Source organism: Rana temporaria, chromosome 7 (assembly GCF_905171775.1).
Source record: "Rana temporaria chromosome 7, aRanTem1.1, whole genome shotgun sequence".
Taxonomy (NCBI): domain Eukaryota; kingdom Metazoa; phylum Chordata; class Amphibia; order Anura; family Ranidae; genus Rana; species Rana temporaria.
The window spans coordinates 176,502,610-176,522,592 of NC_053495.1; the positions used below are offsets into that span (position 1 = coordinate 176,502,610).

General features: G+C 44.6%; 1 protein-coding gene across 1 annotated transcript in view; it reads left to right on the forward strand.

Moving 5' to 3' along the window:
* AGBL4 (AGBL carboxypeptidase 4) overlaps positions 1–19,983 on the forward strand; it is a 2,019,815-nt gene that overhangs the window by 1,534,801 nt on the left and 465,031 nt on the right. Inside the window, exon 6 of the mRNA XM_040360525.1 lies at positions 3,606–3,695. Within this exon, the coding sequence (XP_040216459.1) occupies positions 3,606–3,695 (90 nt within the window). The remainder of the gene's footprint in view (positions 1–3,605; positions 3,696–19,983) is intronic.

Consider the following 19,983-nt stretch of genomic DNA (forward strand, 5'->3'; position numbering starts at 1 on the left):
CCATACCAATTATGGTAGTGGTCGTCAGCATGTTCCAGTGGCATAGCGTGGGGAGTGCGGAGGGGGCCGTGGCCCCAGTCGCTACTTTTAGGGGGCAAAATTCCACGCCAGTGTGTGTCACTACCCGGCTGCCTCCTCCTAATTCTAATTTCAATTTCTGGTGTCCCATGCGCTCTGGCCGCCATTGTTCACTGTCTGGCGCCCTGTGATTGGGCATATGGGGGTCATGTGAGGCGGGGAGGCTGGCCTATCCAAAATCGCAGTTGCTCCTGGAGTCCCACCTCCGCACATGACCCCATGAGCCCAATCACAAAGCGCCGTACACTGAACATGTCGGCCAGAGCACAGGGGACACAGGAAATTGAAATTGTGAACCACTGCTGTCTTCGGATGGATGGAGAACAAAAAAAGAGAAGGTGAGACTTGAGTCATGTTGCTGGCCCCGGGGGGATGGACATGGCCTTGAGAGAGAGAGAGAGAGAGAAATTGAGAGAGTGAGAGACAGAGAGAGACTGTGTAAGTATAGGAATACTGTAGGTAGGATAGTGCAGTGGTTAGTGTAGTGGTCATTATAGGAATCAGGTAGGTGAGTGTAGTGGTCAGTATAGAAATTAGGTAGGTTAGTGCAGTGGCCAGTATAGGAATCAGGTAGGTGAGTGTAGTGGTCAGTGTAGGAATCAGGTTGGTCAGTGTAGAATCAGGTTGGTCAGTGTTGGAATCAGGTTGGTCAGTGTAGTGGTCAGTATAGGAATCAGGTAGGTCAGTATAGTGGTCAGTATAGGAATCAGGTAGGCCAGTGTAGTGGTCGGTGTAGGAATCAGGTAGGTCAGTACTATTGTGGGAAGGGACTAAGGGAGTGCCAAAGGTCTGCAAATTACTTGCCTTACCCCGGCGGTGACAACCCACGCTACGCCACTGGTATGTTCTCAGGTCAGGCAACTCCAGGACACCAGGATCTCTCCAGGTATACACTGGCTAAAGAATACCAGTCGCTGGGAGCACTACTGTACATATCACTACTAAAAGTCCCATGGGGACCAGCTTCAGAGTCTGAGTCCTGCCCTCTCAATTCTCTGCCCAAACTCCTCCTACTCTCTAACATTATCCACTATTTATCTATGGGGGATGCTACCTAGTGGCAACGTGTGAATGGGCCAGTCCCCTGATGATGCTATTTGCAGCGAAATGCGCTGGATAGGTGGGGCCTACAGATGTGAGGTAACCACACACAGCCTCCAGGTGGATGGTGCTTGCTATTTAGGGATACTTGTGGTGATTTTTATATGAGAAATGTCTTGTAAATGCGCACTTTGTTTTCAAATAAATATTGTTTTAGCGGTATTACCCTATGGAGATTGCTCTTCCTTTCTATGGTGATAACATGGTGAAACTATGAGTTCCAGTGTGTGGCAGCCTTATGGTGAAGAGTTTCTGTTTGGGGTGCATTGAATCTGTTGCATCTAATAACCCTCTGAGTGAATTTTGACCATTATAGCTTAGTGGTCATTTTGACCCGGTAAGCATTTTGAGAGCACACCTGGGGAGCACAGACTTTGGAGTTTTGGACACATTTGGTGTTGGAGAAGTGGTTTTATATTATTCTTATGATTTTTTTCATTATACCTTAAATTACCTACAGTATGTGGACACTATTTGGTTGATTGCACAATATATGGGACTCACATTTGATTTCTGAACATAATTTTTTCGATGTTTTTCATTTATTTACTATATGTTATTTATAATATTGATGCATATTAAGTGTTTTTGTTTTCTATCTTTAAGGCCCCTTTCACACTGGGTCGTTTTTCGAGCGTTATTCAAGCGTTATTCGAGCGAAGCCTCATCTGCAATCCCAATGTGAAAGCCCGAGTGCTTTCAGAGCCCTTTCAAACTGCCAGCACCCGAAAAACACTGGTAAAGCAACGCTAAGACCCTAACGTTTTAGGGCGTTTTTGCAGTGCCTCAGTGTGAAAGGGTAAGGCGTTTTTACAGCGCTTTCAATTGATTTCAATGGAGAGGGGCGTTTTTGGAGCGTTTTTTTCAGCGCCCAAAAGCTGCTCCAAAGATGCTCCAACGATGCCCCTCCTGCACTGTCTATGTGGGAAAGGCCAGCTAACACAGGCAGAGTAGCCAACGTGCACATGCTCAGCTGTGTCTAAAATGCCGGAGAGAACATTTACTTGTTCTCAGATCTAGCCAGGTCACATGATATTGACATCACACATGTGGGCGTGTATACAGGCTGAAGTGAAAATCTCCTCCTTTCTGATCTCTCAGCACTGGAGAAACTGTGCAGTTTATTATGTGACCGTGGTATACTGATTATCCAAAAAGGTTTATAGTGGCAGTATTTTTATGTAAAAAGATTTATAAGCTGTGGGCACTGTGGGGGGACGGATTAACTATTTTCATATTACCGGGTTTAGTAACACTTTAATACAAGGTAAACACAGGGATTATGAGGTGAATATGTCCCAGGAAAAGACAAGAATAAAAACCTCTTTTACCGCGTACACACGTTTTTAATGGTCTAGAAAAAAACGACATTTTTTTCGACATGATTCTTGTCAAGCCTGCCTTGCCTACACACGATCGTGAAAAAAAAAATGCTCGAGCAAAGCGCGGTGACGTACAACACGTACGACGGCACTATAAAGGGGAAGCTGCTTTTGCTGATTTTGTGTTAGTAAAAGCTTGGTGGGAGACGATTCGCGCTTTTCAGTCTTCGTGCTTTTCAGTCTGTTACAGCGCGATGAATGTGCTATCTCCATTACAAACGCTAGATTTACCAGAACGAGCGCTCCCGTCTCATAACTTGCTTCTGAGAATGCGCAGTTTTTTCACGTCGTTAAAGCCTACACACGACCATTTTTCACAACGTGAAAAACAACGCAAAACATAGAGCAGGTTCTAAATTTTTAATGCCCATTTTTCACTTCATGAAAATGCTCTGGAGCCTACACACGATCGTTTTTAATGACCATTTTAAAAATTTACATTTTTCACGTCATAAAAAACGGTCGTGCGTACGTGGCATTAGAGTAAAGGTTTCCTTTAAGGGCTCGTTTACACTTGTGGTTGTGATTGCCACCCCGCTTAAGAGAGATCTGCAGTTGATTGCTTTTTAGTGGGAACGTTGACTGGCTGCTGGGAGGCAATATGGTGCCTCCTTGAAGTCTATTTTAACCCTTAAAAGGCTGCAGCACAGCATTGCAAAGGCCTGCTTTATACATGGGGTAGAATTAGGCATGGCATTGGGGCTCCATTGTTTCCAATGTACCAGGTCAGTGGTTACCAGAGGATTTTAGATCCGCTATGCTCAAAAACAAAAACCCTCATTTATGTATTCCTTCCTATGCCTAATCCTCAAATCTGACTACAGAACACCTTTAATTTCAGCCAAACGATGATATGATTTCAGCAAGCTTAAGGTGTCATTTCCTGTTCCCGTTAGCGACAAGAGGAGAGGGTGCCGGCGATTTGTTTAATAATGGATTGAAAGAAATTTATAATTTATGGCGTATTTTAATAAAAGGGGACATATTAATATTAATGCTCCAATCTGCGGCTCTGAATTGATGAGGCCTGTCTCTTTCTTCCAGTGAACCTGGTGTCTGAAGCTGAGCAAAGGGTCGTGTTTATAACTGCTCGAGTACACCCGGGGGAAACGCCGTCTTCTTTTGTGTGTCAGGGTGAGTGACTGTCAGTCTATAACTTTCCAACAGGTAAAAAAAAAAAAAAAAGACACGAGGCTTCGGGGCCACAAAGGCTGAACACTTTTTTACTGCAGACATAAACAACTTTCCGGAAAGTGAAATGTCATTGACGGGATACACCTAGGAAAGCCCAGTGTTCTCCACTTTTACAGTCCTGTCCAAAACTCACGCTGTGCCATCAGATAGTAGCAGACATTGAGGGCCAGATTCTGAAAGGACTTACGACGGCGCAGCGCCATGTACGCCGTCGTAAGTCCTAATCCGACCCGTCGTATCTATGCGCCTGATTCTTAGAATCAGTTACGCATAGATATCCATTTGATCCGACAGGCGTAAGTCTCTTACGCCGTCGGATCTTAACTGCATTTTTTTGTTGACCGCTAGGTGGCGCTTCCGTGGTATTCCGCGTTGAGTATGCAAATTAGCTAGATACGCGAATTCCCGAATGTACGCGCGGCCGACGCAGTAAAGTTACGACGTTTACGTTAGGCTTTTCCCGGCGTATAGTTGCCCCTGCTATATGAGGCATAAGTGCGGCGTACCAATGTTAAGTATGGCCGTCGTTCCCGCATCGAAATTTGAAAAAGTTACGTAGTTTGCATAAGTCGTCCGTGAATGGGGCTGGACGTCATTAACGTTCACGTCGAAACCAATGACGTCCTTGCGGCGTACTTTGGAGCAATGCACACTGGGAAATTCCACGGACGGCGCATTTGCGCCGTTCCGCAAAAAACGTCAATCACGTCGGGTCACAGTAGTTTTACATAAAACACGCCCCCCTGATCCAAATTTGAATTAGGCAGGCTTACGCTGGCCGATTTACGCTACGCCGCTGCAACTTACGGAGCAAGTGCTTTGAGAATACAGCACTTGCCCGTCTAAGTTGCGGAGGCGTAACGTAAATCGGATACGTTACGCCCGGGCAAAGATACGCCGCTGACTGAGAATCTGGCCCACAGTATGTGCAGATAAGAAGCTACATATTACATATACATAAGAAGCTACGTATTACATAGCACTAAGGGCTAATCACATTTACGCATTGCAGGTCTGGTAAGATGTATTATATTTCATGTTTGTTTTTTGAACTCATATATACTTTACAGTGTTCCCTACCAATGTTTCTTACTTAGATGCTACGGTTGACAAATACCCGATGCCTCAAGGTTTGGAGGAGTGTGTAACCTCCTACTATAATGAAGTGATGCTAAGCCTGAGAACTAATGGAGGGGGTGAAGTCAGTACTTCCACTAAGCTCCAACAGCAGCCATCAGCAGATATTTTGCAGGGACTGCTGCTGTGGATGGAGGGAAGCGCTATGAAATTAAGGTGGTTGGGGGTGGACTTTACATAGACCCTAGGCTCAATTCACAAAGCTTTAAAGCCTCGTACACACGGCCGGACTTTCCGAGAAAAAAAGTCAGACTGGCTTTTTTTCTCAGAAAGTCCGACCGCGTGTAATTTCAATATAAGGTCCGTCGGACTTCCGACCAAAAAAGTCAGATGGAGGATCTGACTTTTTTGGTCGGAAGTCCGACGGACCTTATATTGAAATTCTGTTTTCTTTTTGTCCGTTGGACTTCAGACCAGCTCACGACGGACTTTTGCATGATCAAAAGTCCAAAAATGTGTACGAGGCATAACACTAGCCGAAGGCACTCTGGGCCAGATTCACAGAATAAGTACGCCGGAGTATCTGCTGATACTCCGGCGTACTTTCAAATTTGCCGCGTCGTATCTTTATTTGTAATTCACAAACAAAGATACGACGGCATTTGGCTAAGATCCGACAGGCGTGTGGCTTTGTACGCCTTCGGATCTTAGGATGCAATACTTCAGCGGCCGCTGGGTGGAGATCGCGTCGTTTTCCGCGTCGGTTAAGCTAATTAGCTGTTTATGGCGATCCACGAAGGTACGCGCGTTCGTCGCATTCTCTTACGTCGTCGCTAGTCGGCCTTTCGCGTCGCAAAGTTACGGCTGCTATTTAGGTGGTGTAACAATAGACAGCCCATGTTAAAGTATGGCCGTCGTTCCCGCGTCGAATTTCAATTTTTTTTTTTTGCGTAAGTCGTCCAGGAATACGAAAGTACATTACGCACGTCGCCGTTCAAAAAATTACATTGGGGCGCCGTCATTTCGTGCAAAGCACGGCGGGAAATTTTTAAACGGAGCATGCGCAGTACGTCCGGTGCGGGAACGCGCCTAATTTAAATGGTGCCCGCCCCATTTGAATTAGGCGGGCTTGCGCCGGACAGCTTTACGCTATGCCGCCGCAAGTTTACACGCAAGTGCTTTGTGAATCAAGCACTTACGATGAAAACTTGCGACGGAGTAACGTAAAGGACATACGTTACGCCGCCGTAATTGTTCGTGAATCTGGCCCTCTATTTTCAGCCATGTGACTGTAAATTTAATTAGATCAAAAATAGCTGTAATTTTATGAAAATAAAGATACTTATCCTGGTATGATAACTTTGTGATTTGAGCCTCCTGTCATTTGGCCATGAATAGTCTTCCTAAAGAGACAACTTCACCTTGCTTATTTTGGCAAACTGATGGTATCACTGCAAATGCCCCCTGCCCCCCAGACCCCCAACCCCCTCTTAGTCACCTTAGTGTCCCCAAGCCATCAACAATACTCAGCACTTCAGGTATGGAGAGGCATGTGATGTCCTACATTACAGAAGGATGCATAGTTAGATATCTTTACCTTGCAGAATTGCATGCTTCAAGATTAGGTGTTCCACCAGTGTGACATATAACGCAACTGATTCCGTAATGTAATGCATAATATAACTGCTTTGGTACTGCTTTGAGTCACTGATCTTTGCCATTCACATTAAACTGTGTAATAAGCACAAACCTCAGGTACAGACTTGACTCTCATTACGTTGCTCAACATTCTAAAAGATGAGTGACTATTTAGTATTTATATATGCACAGGTCTGCCCATAGAAAATGATGGCTGTCCATGGTGCATGGTATGGACATACATTATTGACTTTGACAAGGCCAGGTAATATCCAGATTCTCTCAGGAATGTCAGAGCTTTGCGCATATACTCTGGTCTTTCTCAACTCTTTTACCCCTAAAGAACCCTTAAAAAAAAATTCAGGTTCTCGGGGAACTAAAAGACAAATATGCCTACAGCTTATGATACAATAACGTGATTAATGCATCAAAAAAAGTTTTAAATATAAGAATAAGTAATGTGGCATACTTGGTGTCCACTCTAACATTAGTGGTCAGTTTAGAATTACCCCCTTGGTACACACGATTGGAAATTCCGACAGCAAAAGTCTGATGTGCTCCATCTGACTTTTGCTGTCGGAATTTCCACCAACAAAAGATTGAGATCTGGTTGTCAAATTTTTAGAAAATCCGATTGTCTTTAGCAATTCCGACTCGCAAAATTCTGACGCATTCTCTGAAACAATTTGACGCATGCTCGGAAGCATTGAACATACCTCCTGAATAACAGTGCCCCAACTCTGGATGAATGAGCACAGGGTCAACCTTTGTATAGTCTGGGGGGAGGGGAGTGTAAGGCCCCGTACACACGACCGAGTTTCTCGACAGAATTCAGCAAGAAACTCGGTCGGAGCCGGATTCTGCCGAGAAACCCGGTCGTGTGTACACTTTTTAGCGAGGAACCCGTCGAGGAACTCGTCGGGCCGAAAAGAGAACATGTTGTCTATTTTCTCGTTAGTCAATGTGAAAAGTCGGCCCCCCGAGATCCTCGGCGGCTTCAACACTGAACTCGACGAGGAACTCGATGTGTTTGGCACGTCGAGCTCCTCGGTCGTGTGTACGGGGCCTTAGATGCAGTGGTGGCTGGTGAAGTTTTAGGATGAGGGGGGGGGTGCAAGACCCTGCCCCTCCACGTTTGGCCCCTCCCACTTCTTGTATAGAACACCCCTTATAAAATCCACCTACTCTGTCCCCTGTATTCCACTTGCTTCCACTCATAGTTTCAAGAGTATACAGCGCAACATCACAGGACAGAGTATATAGCCCCAGCATCACAGGACAGAGTATATAGCCCCAGCATCACAGGACAGAGTATATAGCCCCAGCATCACAGATCATGGTATATAGCGCAGCCTTACAGATCAGTGCAAACAAACTGAAAAATGACACCTGTAAATCGCACGTATCTGCATTCTGCACACTGTAAATAGCACATATCTGCATTCTGCACCCTGTAAATAGCAAATATCTGCATTCTGCACCCTGTAAATCACACATATCTGCATTCTGCAATCTGTAAACAGCACGTATCTGAATTCTGCACCCTGTAAATAGCACATATCTGCATTCTGCACCCTGTAAATAGCACATATCTGCATTCTGCAACCTGTAAATAGCACATATCTGCATTCTGCAACCTTACAGATCAGTGCAAACAAACTGAAAAATGACACTGTAAGTAATGAGGGGTTCCCTCCATAATGAGGGGTTCCCACCTGTATATCGTACATATCTGCATTCTGCACCCTGTAAATAGCATATATCTGCATTCTGCACCCTGTAAATAGCACATATCTGCATTCTGCAACCTGTAAATAGCATATATCTGCATTCTGCACACTGTAAATAGCACATATCTGCATTCTGCACCCTGTAAATCGCACATATCTGCATTCTGCACCCTGTAAATCGCACATATCTGCATTCTGCACACTGTAAATAGCATATATCTGCATTCTGCACACTGTAAATAGCACATATCTGCATTCTGCAACCTGCAAATGGCATGTATCTGCATTCTGCAACCTGTAAATAGCATATATCTGCATTCTGCACCCTGTAAATAGCATATATCTGCATTCTGCACCCTTTAAATAGCAAATATATGCATTCTGCAACCCCTCCAATCAGGTCAGCTACAGTCCTACACTATACACATGGCAGGGTAGTGGTGGACACAGCAATCACCCCCCCCCCCCCCCAGGCATGACCACTCATCCTCCTTGTAGTTCTCCATCATCTCCTGGGGCTCAGGTAAATGCTATCCACCATCTTTGTCCAGTTTTTCTCTCACTGCTGGGACTTGTAGTCCCATAGAAGGTGGATTGCATGCACCTGAGCCCCAGGAGAAGATGGAGAACTACAAGTCCCAGCAGGTTATAATACAAGGTACCAAGGTGGATGGGTGTGGATTGCATGCACCGAAAGTCACAGGAGAAGATGGAGAACTACAAGTCCCATCAGGTTATACATACAATAAGGCTCTGAGGTGGATGGGTGAACATTGCATGCACCTAAGCCCCAGGAGAAGATGGGGAGCTACAAGTCCCAGCAGGTTATAATATAAGGCTCCGAGGTGGATGGGTGTCCAGACATCCATCCACCTCGAAGCCTTATATTATAACCTGCTGGGACTTGTAGTTCTCCATCTTCTCCTGGTGCTTAGGTGCACACAATCCACCATCTATGAAACTACAAGTCCCAGCCGTGAGAGAAAAACTGGACAAAGATGGTGAATTGCATGCACCTGAGCCCCAGGAGAAGATGGGGAACTACAAGTCCGAGCAGGTTATACATACAATAAGGCACAGGAAACATTTTTGTGCCTACAGGAGGGGGGGGGGGGCGGCGCCCGGGCACCTCCTATGGTCGGGCCGCCACTGGTTAGATGTACTAGAAGATTTAAATATGCTAACAAACAGTTACAGCCCAAAATTTTTTATTTCAAAGTGGTTGTAAACTCTGTTCATGAAATCTGACCTAGGAACATATATCTGTAGTGTTTACTTATCTCTCTCCAACACTCTAAGTGCCTTGTCTTTCTTCTGCTCCATTCCTCTGTTATCAGCGTGATAACTTCTGACAAGTTGTTTTACACATGAGATAAAAGCAGCTGAAAATTTGTGTCAGGGAGGAAACTTAGAGGTAGATTAGCAGAAAGCTTGTCTAAATTTCTTCATTCCCTTGCCTATGTGGAAGGGGGCGGGGGTGTCTTTCCTCCAATCAGCTCACACACAGTGTAAGTCCAGACTTCACACCTACTTCTGAAGCAGGAAGAAACATTTCTAACATGATCTGCACTTTCTAAAGAGTGTAAAAAGCTGAAGACAGCAAATATACATGCAAAACATAGGGAGTTTTGTTTCATCTCTGTGTATCATCAAAGGCTGTTCACGTCAATGGGTAAATTTAAGGGTTTACATCCACTTTAAGATAAAGGTTTTACATGACTAAATAAAAGCTGATCATTGTAAGCACCAGTGGCGGCAGGGGCACCAGTGGCGACAGGGGCACAGTGGCGGCAGGGGCACCACCCCCCCAATCCATGCGTCCGCCACTAATCTACATGCAGGGTGCCGGACACTTTGATTGTTTTTTTTCAGAACAAGATTAGAGCTGGAGGCTTCAAAAAAGCGTGAACTTGGGGCTGAGAGCACCGAGTCCACCCAGTTGTGTGACAATACCGAATTTGCATTCGCTATTATCGTCCTGATTCTCCTCCCGGCCAATCAGGAAGCGACTCCTGAGACCCAATTGACCAGAAGGAGAAGCGATTGTATTGGCCGCCGCGCCAAAGGAAGGAGGAGGGAAGCCGCCGAGGAGGAAGCGGGCATGAAGCCCAGGGGGGTGGCGATGTAAGTGTGGGGCCGACCAACCAGGGGTGGCTTTGGGACGTCTTGTTTGCTGCCCCCCAGCCGCCACTGGTAAGCACCCCTGCTAGTGTTAAATGGTTTGTCTCATCTCTGTAACCAATATATTCTGCTGGAGAGCTTGTTCTTTTGAAGAAACAAAAAAAAACAGACTGGCCAGATCACCAGATGAAGATAGAAGAAAGAAAGCCTAAAAATTTCAATGAATGCAGCTATCAATTCCAATAATTGGTAAGCTGCATTATAATAAATAATTGCTTTTGGGTTTAATGCCACTTGAAATCCAGGCAACATTTCACCATGCACCTAGGATCAAAGTACTCTCCTGCTGAACAGAATATTTTAAGATTAATAGAGGTATTTGGAGGTAATACATGGTGCCTGTGCTTCAGGTATAACTGTGTAAATGACAGAAAGCCCTTATCTAGCATCCAGAGTTCAGTGCCGCAAGGTTCACGCTGTAGGGCCTACATGCAGAGGTGACGGGCTCCCTCTCCATGGCTACTATGAATACTAGTGCTAGGACATGTCTACCAGCTGCATTTAAATAGGCCTGCTGGGGCAGACCATGATCGTCTTCGAGCCGGCTAAGGCTGACCCCAACATGTTGCCTGCAGCTTTGCGAAAACTGGAGCACTGGCTATGGGGAGGGGGTTGGCTGTCAACACCATATGAAGGCAGCACGTTGTGAAAGTCCACTTGTCGCACTAAGTGTACATTTTCTGCTTAAAGCAGGTCCTGGGCTGCCTGAGGCCGAAGTAAGATTTCCTGTTATTTGTTCAGTCATTTTTTTAAGGAGTCTTGTCACTCTGCTATGCATCTAAACTGGCCATAGAGCAGTAATTGCGTATATTTTCATTAATAGAACAGTTCTATAGATAAATAAACTATCTACTAGACATGTGCATTAGTTTTCGTTAGAATGCATTTTCGTCCGAAAATCAGTTTTTTTCGTTATCGTTGTAACAAACGATAACGAAAGTGCAAGAAACGAAAACCGAAAGATCCGACATAAAAAATGCTTTATTTTCGTTTTCGTTGCGGTAAAAATTCGATATAGAGAGATTCGACATTATAGGGAAAAGATTCGACATCATAGAGAAAAGATTCGACACTATAGAAATAATAGATTAGACATTACAGAGAATAGATTTTGATTTATGAGAAAATAGATTCGACATTTTAGAGAATAGATTCGACATTATTACTAGTCATACAATATTAGAATTCTTGTAGGCGGAATATTTGAACCGAAATGTACGATTCGACGTAAAGATTCGACGTTCCGTCGAATATTCTTTTGACCATTCGACAGAAACCAAGTATTATTGGATTTTCGGACAAAAGCTATTCCCCAACGAAAAACGAAATAAATCAAAACGATTTTCGGGAGTAACTAAATAAATTTATTTTCCAAACGAAAACGAAAAAACGAAACAAAATATTCCAGTCTGCACATGTCTACTATCTACCCAAGTGTAGAAAGAAATTACAAAATTAGGACCTTTGTATAAATACTTGTTCTCCTAAGCATGTCATAGCTGAGCAAATTGGAAACATGATTAAAGCGGTTTTTAACCCAAAAACAAAAATGTAATATATTGCAGATTACTAATTCTCACTTGTGGTGGCTGCATCTGTTTTCTTTTTTTATTTTATTTTCACCTGACTAAGGAGTACCCTCCAATTTCGTTGTGGACTTTTATCGTAACCGTCTTCTTTTTTTGTTTGAACTGTATGCAAATTGCAGAATCTCTGAGCAACCCACCACAATTCATCTTTCACATATACAACCATAGTAAACCAAATGCTTTATTTTCGTTTCGTTGCGACAACAGTTCGATGCAGATAGAAGATTCGACATGGCGGTGACAATAGCGATCTGTGTCTATCGAACCTGCGGTCGAATGTGCCTAACCTAACTCTATTAGTCCAAGATTATTCGACATAGAGAGAAAAGATTCGACATAGAGAGAAAAGATTCGACATAGAGAGAAAAGATTCGACATAGAGAGAAAAGATGAAATTGGTATAAATTCGCGCCACAGAACAAAATTTTAATGTTACCGATCAGATAACACAAAAAAACTGTAATTATGTGAATTAAACAAAATTCTAACACAAATTAGAAGCAGCCTCCCTAGAACAGTGTCTGAACAGTAATGTGAAATAGGTAGGGTAGGGGGCGCTACGTGCAAATAAATATAAGTTATGCCCTAATAACATATATAATAAAATTATAATATATCAATATATATGGATGCACATTTATATATTGATATATTATAATTGTATTATATATGTTATTAGGGCATAACTTATAGAGAGAAAAGATTCTACATAGAGAGAAAAGATTCGACATAGAGAGAAAAGATTCGACATAGAGAGAAAAGATTCGACATTATAGAGACATGAAGATTCGACATAGAGAGAAAAGATTCGACATTATAGAGACATGAAGATTCGACATAGAGAGAAAAGATTCGACATTATAGAGACATGAAGATTCGACATAGAGAGAAAAGATTCGACATTATAGAGACATGAAGATTCGACATAGAGAGAAAAGATTCGACATTATAGAGACATGAAGATTCGACAAAGCATCTAAAAAACATATGATCACCGTGAGCGGACATTTATGGTCAAGTGCTCTGCCCATAGGCTATATTAGAATTCTAAAGTTGGTTGACTAGTAATAATAATTAATAAATATAAATATTACTAGTGTCATACAACAATAGAATTCTTCTATAGCTTGTGGGCGGAGCATTCGACCGGACATGTATGATTGCGGCATCGTACAGTTTAGCTGCTTCGTTGAATCTTCTTAGAACATTCGACAGATACCATAAGCCTTCAATAATAGATTCAACCTTAACCACTTAAGGACCGCCTCCTGCACATATACGTCGGCAGAATGGCACGGCTGGGCACATCCACGTACAGGTACGTCCTGTACTAGTACCCAGCCGTGGGTTGCGGGCGCGCGCCCGCGGCACGCTCCCGTGACCCGGTCCAAAGCTTCATGGAGTCCCGCGATCGGTCCCCGGAGCTGAAGAATGGGGAGAGCCGTGTATAAACACGACTTGCCCGTTCTTCACTGTGGCGGCAGCATCGATTGTGTCATCCCTTTTATAGGGGGACACAATCGATGACGTCACACCTACAGCCACATCCCTCTACAGTTGTAAACACACTTCAGGTCACACATAACCCCATCAGCGCCCCCTGTGGTTAACTCCCAAACTGCAATTGTCATTTTCACAATAAACAATGCATTTTAAATGCATTTTTTGCTGTGAAAATGACAATGGTCCCAAAAATGTGTGAAAATTTACCGAAGTGTCCGCCATAATGTCGCAGTCACGAAAAAAATCGCTGATCGCCGCCATTAGTAGTAAAAAAATAAAAATTAATAAAAATGCAATAAAACTATCCCCTATTTTGTAAACGCTATACATTTTGCGCAAACCAACCGATAAACGCTTATTGCGATTTTTTTTACCAAAAATAGGTAGAAGAATACGTATCGGCCTAAACTGAGGATTTTTTTTTTTTTTATATATTTTTGGGGGATATTTATTATAGCAAAAAGTAAAAAATATTGTATTTTTTTCAAAATTGTCGCTCTATTTTTGTTTATAGCGCAAAAAAAATAAAGACCGCAGAGGTGATCAAATACCACCAAAAGAAAGCTCTATTTGTGGGGAAAAAAGGACGCTAATTTTGTTTGGGAGCCACGTCGCACGACCCCGCAATTGTCAGTTAAAGCGACGCATTGCCGATTTGCAAAAAGGGGCCTGGTCCTCTAGCTGCATTTTGGTCCGGGGCTTAAGTGGTTAATTAATTGGGATTTTCGGACGAATGCATTTTTTAACGAAAATAAATACATAAAAAAACGAATTTCGGGAGTAACTAAATAAATGTATTTTTCGGACGAAAACGAAATTCCGAAATGAAATATTTCAGTGTGCACGTGTCTAATGGCCATTGGCTTCTGCTTATGACATCATTCTGCTCCTTTACTGATTAAACTCAGTGGAAGCTAAACGTTAACTTATTCTATAGAATTGTACATTTTTACAGCTTCGTTTTAGTTTTTGTTTTTGTTTATTTCTGTTACTCTATAACGCTTTGCCTCCACTCACTTTTCATTCATGTCACTTGCACTTGACACTCGCATACACATTGCTCAACTTACAAGCCAATCTGATTATTCATTCCACTTACAAGTCATTCATACTTTCATCACTCCACTCATATATAACTGTCTTCTTCACATACACATCCATCACCCACCCTCTTACACATCATCTATCACTTTACTCATCAATCATACCAAGCATAGATTAATCTCTCTCTGGCCACTCACTCATTCTTCTCCAATGGGATTCAATCTGCTATGAAAAGCCAGTTTAACCCTCAAGTGGTTCCAGGGCCAGTAGAGACGTTCGGATCCTATGACCCAAGAAATATCTATTTGGATACAGTCACAACTCCACCAAGCATTACCAAGTGTAGACAAGGGTTACATAGCACACTATGGACAATTTTAACTCATTAACCACTTCCATACCAGGCACTTACGCACCTTCCCGCCCAAGGGAATTTTCAGCTTTCAGCACTGTCGCACTTTGAATGGCAATTGTGCGGTCATGCTACATTGCACCCAAACAAAATTGGCGTCCTTTTTTCCCCACAATTAGAGCTTTCTTTTGGTGGTATTTGATCACCTCTGCGATTTTTTTTTTTTTGCGCAACAACTAAAAAAAGACTGAAAATTTTGAAAAAAAATTACGTTTTAATTTTTTTCTGTTAATTTTTTTGTAAATACGTTTTTCTCTTTCAATTACGGGCACTGATATGGCGGCACTGATGGGCACCGATGAGATGGCACTGATGGACATCGATGAGGTAGTACTAACGGGCACAGATGAGGTGGCACTGATTGGCGGCGCTGGTATGCGGCACTGATGGGCACTCATAGGCGGCACTGATGGGCACACATAGGCGGCACTGATGGGCACACATAGGCGGCACTGATGGGCACACATAGGTGGCACTGATGGGCACACATAGGCGGCACTGATGGGCACTCATGGGCGGCACTGGGCACTCATAGGCGGCACAGATGGGCACTCATGGGCGGCACAGATGGGCACTCATGGGTGGCACTTATGGGTGGCACAGATGGGCACTGGGCATGGATGGGCACTGTGGGGTGGCACTGATGGACACTGTGGGGTGGCACTGATGGACACTGGGGTGGCACTGATGGACACTGTGGGGCAGCACTGATTTTCCCTGGTTGCCAGTCAGTGCCCATTTGTGGGCACTGATTGGCATCTTTTTTTATTTTTTTGAATGCTTTTTTTTATTTTTTTTCAGACTTTATTTATTTTATTTTTTTTGCAGGCTTTTTTATTTTTTTGCCCACCCTGGTGGTCCAGTGTGGCGATCCGAGGGGGGGCTGCGCTGATAAACAATCAGCGCGAACCCCCCCTGTCAGGAGAGCCGCCGATCGGCTCTCCTCTACTCGCGTCTGTCAGACGCGAGTGAGGAAGAGCCATCAACGGCTCGTCCTGTTTACATCGTGATCAGCCGTCATTGGACACGGCTGATCACGTGGTAAAGAGTCTCCGCCAGAGGCTCTTTACCGAGATCGGAGATGCAGGGTGTCAGACTGACACCCCGCATCACCGATCGCCGCGCTGCGCGCCCCCACGGGCTCGCGCGGCATGAAATCCTGCAGGACGTTCTGGAACGTCCTGTCAGGATTTCAGAACCACTTCCTGGATGTAAATCGGCCATAGGCCGGGCGGGAAGTGGTTATATTTGTTCTTTAACCAGCCTCTACATTATGTACAACATCCACAAAAAATAGACTATATCAAAGATTGTGTAGTGGCAGGACAATTTCAGGTGTTGCAATGATGTACACAAAAAGTCACTAAAAACAGTTACAGTAATACCACCTATAGACAGGGTCGTCTTAATAGCATCATGGGCCCCTGGGCAAAGTAATGCTCAGGGGCCCCTACAATGATGACAGTGAAGGTAAACAGACATTATTAGCTAGATTCAGATAGACTTAGGCCGGCGTATCAGTAGATACGCCAGCCTAAGTCTGAATTTGCGCCGGCGCTAATTTAAGCGTATTCTGGTAACCAGATATGCTTTAATTAGGCTCAGATACGAGCGGCGTAAGTGTCTTACACCGTCGTATCCTAAAGTGTAATTTTTAGGCTGACCGCTAGGTGGTGCTTCCATTGCGGTCGGCGTAGAATATGTAAATCACTAGATACGCCTATTCACTAACGTACGCCCGGCCGATGCTGTACAGATACGCCGTTTATGTAACGCATTATCAGGCCTAAAGTTATTCCATCAAATAGCTGTAATAGTAATGTTAAGTATGGCCGCCGTTCCCGCGTCGAAATTCGAAAATTTTACGTTGTTTGCGTAAGTCGTCCGTGAATAGCGTACTTTGCCGCAATGCACACTGGGATATGTACACAGACAGCGCATGCGCCGTTCGTAAAATACGTCAATCATGTCAGGTCAACCCCCATTAACATAAAACACGCCCCCTTAGCCGAATTTGAATTAGGCGCCCTTACGCCCGCCCGATTTACGCTACACCGCCGTAACTTAGCAGGCAAGTACCTTGTGAATCATGTACTTGCCTCGCTAACTTACGGCGGCGTAGTGTAAATGCCATACGCTACACCGCCGCAACTATGCGCTCGCCATCCTGAATCTAGCTATAAGTAGGTAGGAGGCGGACTGCCTCCCCTTTTCATCTATCACTCTCAGTGCCATCATGGGGCCCCCAATTTCAGGGCAGTGTGGGCTCAAGGACCAGCTGCTTTGGGAAAAGTGCAGGGGCCCCCCCATGCAGCTGGGGCCCCTGGGCAGTGCCCAGGTGTGCCCTCTCATTAAGAAAGCCCTGTCTATAGACTCTCGTAAACCCCACCAATACATTACTGGCAGGCTTTGGATGGAGTTAGGTTACTCTCTACATGTTTCTCACACCAAAGGCATCTGCTTCATAAAGGTATGTTTGATTTTAAGGCTCTTCTCGTTCTTCAGCTCCGGGGATCGATCGCGGGACTCCAGCGGCAATCGGGTTATGGAGCTTCAGACCGGGTCGCAGGAGCGCGCCACGAGCACGCGCCCGCGACCCATGGCTGGGTACTAGTACAGGACGTACCTGTACGTACATGTGCCCAGCCGTGCCATTCTGCCGACATATATGTGCAGGAGGCGGTCCTTAAGTTGTTAAACTTAAAGTGATTGTAAATTCTCGTGTTTTTTTTTTGATTGTGCTGAGGTTTATACATGTCTGTGAGACTCTTAAGCCACGTACACACGTACTGGTTAACCGCCGGGAAACCCGAGGGGAAAACCGAGAACCGGCTCGGTAACTTTTTCCCCCTACACACAACCGGGTTTTCCGATAGGAAAACTGCCATGAGAGCTTTGGTCAGGAATCCCGGCCGTGTGTATGCTCCATTGCAGTGTTTCCCATAGGAAAACTGGCTAAAAACAGGTTAAAAACCGATGGGAATCCCGGCAGGAAAAAAAAAGCTGGTTCTCTTTTTTTTCCGGCAGTATTCCTGTCGGGAAAACTGCGATGGAGCATACACATGGCCGGTTTTCCCGGCCAAAAGCTCTCATGGCAATTTTCCAGATGGGAAAACCGGTCGTGTGTACGAGGCTTTACTTGTGGCATAGCGATCTAAGCATATTGTATGGGTACAAGAATGCTTTTGATTTATTTAACCATGCCCCTTTAGGCCCCTCCCACTGTTAACACAATTTGGCCACGCCCACTGTCCGATGCAGCATGCTAAGTGCGCCACATTACTAATCTTCAAAAGGTGTCACAGGCCTTTTACAATCCTATAGTGTATACTCCAAAAAAAATGCCATGCATCACTAAAATGTTCAGGTTTGGCTTGAAGAAAAGGTGGCAACTCTAGTCCAGGTAAGTGGCGGCTGGTGTTTTTTTTGGGGGGCAACAATCCCCTCCCCGGGCAGTCGACGTGGGCACTACCCACCCACCCCAGCGGCTCCAGTGTCCACTCCTCTAGCACCGCAGACCCCATCTAGGTGGTGGGTGGCGGGCGATGGGCTGTGGGAAGCGGCTCTGGTGTCCTCTCCTCCAGCATGGTGGTTTCCGCAGTGCATTTCTTCTCTCCTCCTCCTAGGCGTCCAATAGGATCGTCTGACGTCTTGGTCCCATGACCCGCTTCTTGATTGGCAGGGAGGATATTGAGTGTGAAAATAGCGAATATTCATTCTCTTCAACTGTGTGGGATCAGGGTGCAGTGCTTTGTGCCCCAAGCCCACCCATTTTTGAAGCCTATTAGAGTCTCTGGGGTAGATTCAGATAGAATCGTCTATCTTTATGCCCGGCGTAACGTATCTCAGATACGTTACGTCGCCGTAATTTAGGGCGCAAGTTCTGTATTCAGAAAGAACTTGCGCCCTTAGTTACGGCGGCGTAACGTATCTGTGTCGGCGTAAGCCCGACTAATTCAAATGTGGATGATGTGGGCGTGTTTTATTAATTCATATTAACTGTGACCCCGCGTATTTGAAGTTTTTTAAGAACTTTCACGCCGTTCGTGAAAAAATCCCAGTGCGCATGCTCGAAATTCCGCCGCAAATCGTCCTTGCTTTCGACGTGAACGTAAATTACGTACATCCCTATTCGCGAACGACTTACGCAAACGACGTGAAAAATTCAAAACTCGACGCGGGAACGACGGCCATACTTAACATAGGATACGCCTCATATAGCAGGGGTAACTATACGCCGAAAAAAGCCTAACATAAACAACGTAAAAAAATGCGCCGGCCAGACGTACGTTTCTGAATCGGCGTATCTAGCTCATTTGCATATTCCTCGCTTAACTATACGGAAGCGCCACCTAGCGGCAAGCATAAATATGCAGCCTAAGATACAACGGTGTAAAACACTTACGCCGGTCGTATCTTAGGGAAATCTATGCGTAACTGATTCTATGAATCAGGCGCATAGATACGACCGGCCGGACTCAGACATACGAAGGCGTATCTGGAGACACGCCGGCGTATCTCCTCTCTGAATGTACCCCTCTGGCTCTAATCACGTGCTTAAAAAAAAAAAAAAAAAAACATTGGAATCCATAGTGCGGCGGCGCCTGTGCACCTCTAATGGATGGGCCACCACTGGTCCAGGCTGACTGAACCATTTGCACCTCCCTCCTTGCTGTTGGTTAGTGAAGCAATATCACATCACAATAAAGGACTAATAGGGAGACTCAGCATGTAAAAATGGGTGGAGCCTAATTCAACTTGTTTTAAGTCAAGACAATCTGGCTATATCTCTGGATATATTGATCATATTGGCAGTATTCTGATGAGTATTCTGTACTTATGTAGCATTACATGTTCTTAGAATAGCCAACCTCTGAGACGTGTGTACTTTTATAAACAGCGTGCAGACTATCGAATTATGTGTCAAATCTTCATTGCAATGATCTACTTGTTTGCCAGGATTAGTGTTTGCGATAAATTATCTTCTGCATTTTGATACAGTGATGCAATTTTATGAGTCATGCTGGGACTTATAACTCTACACGGCGCTGGAA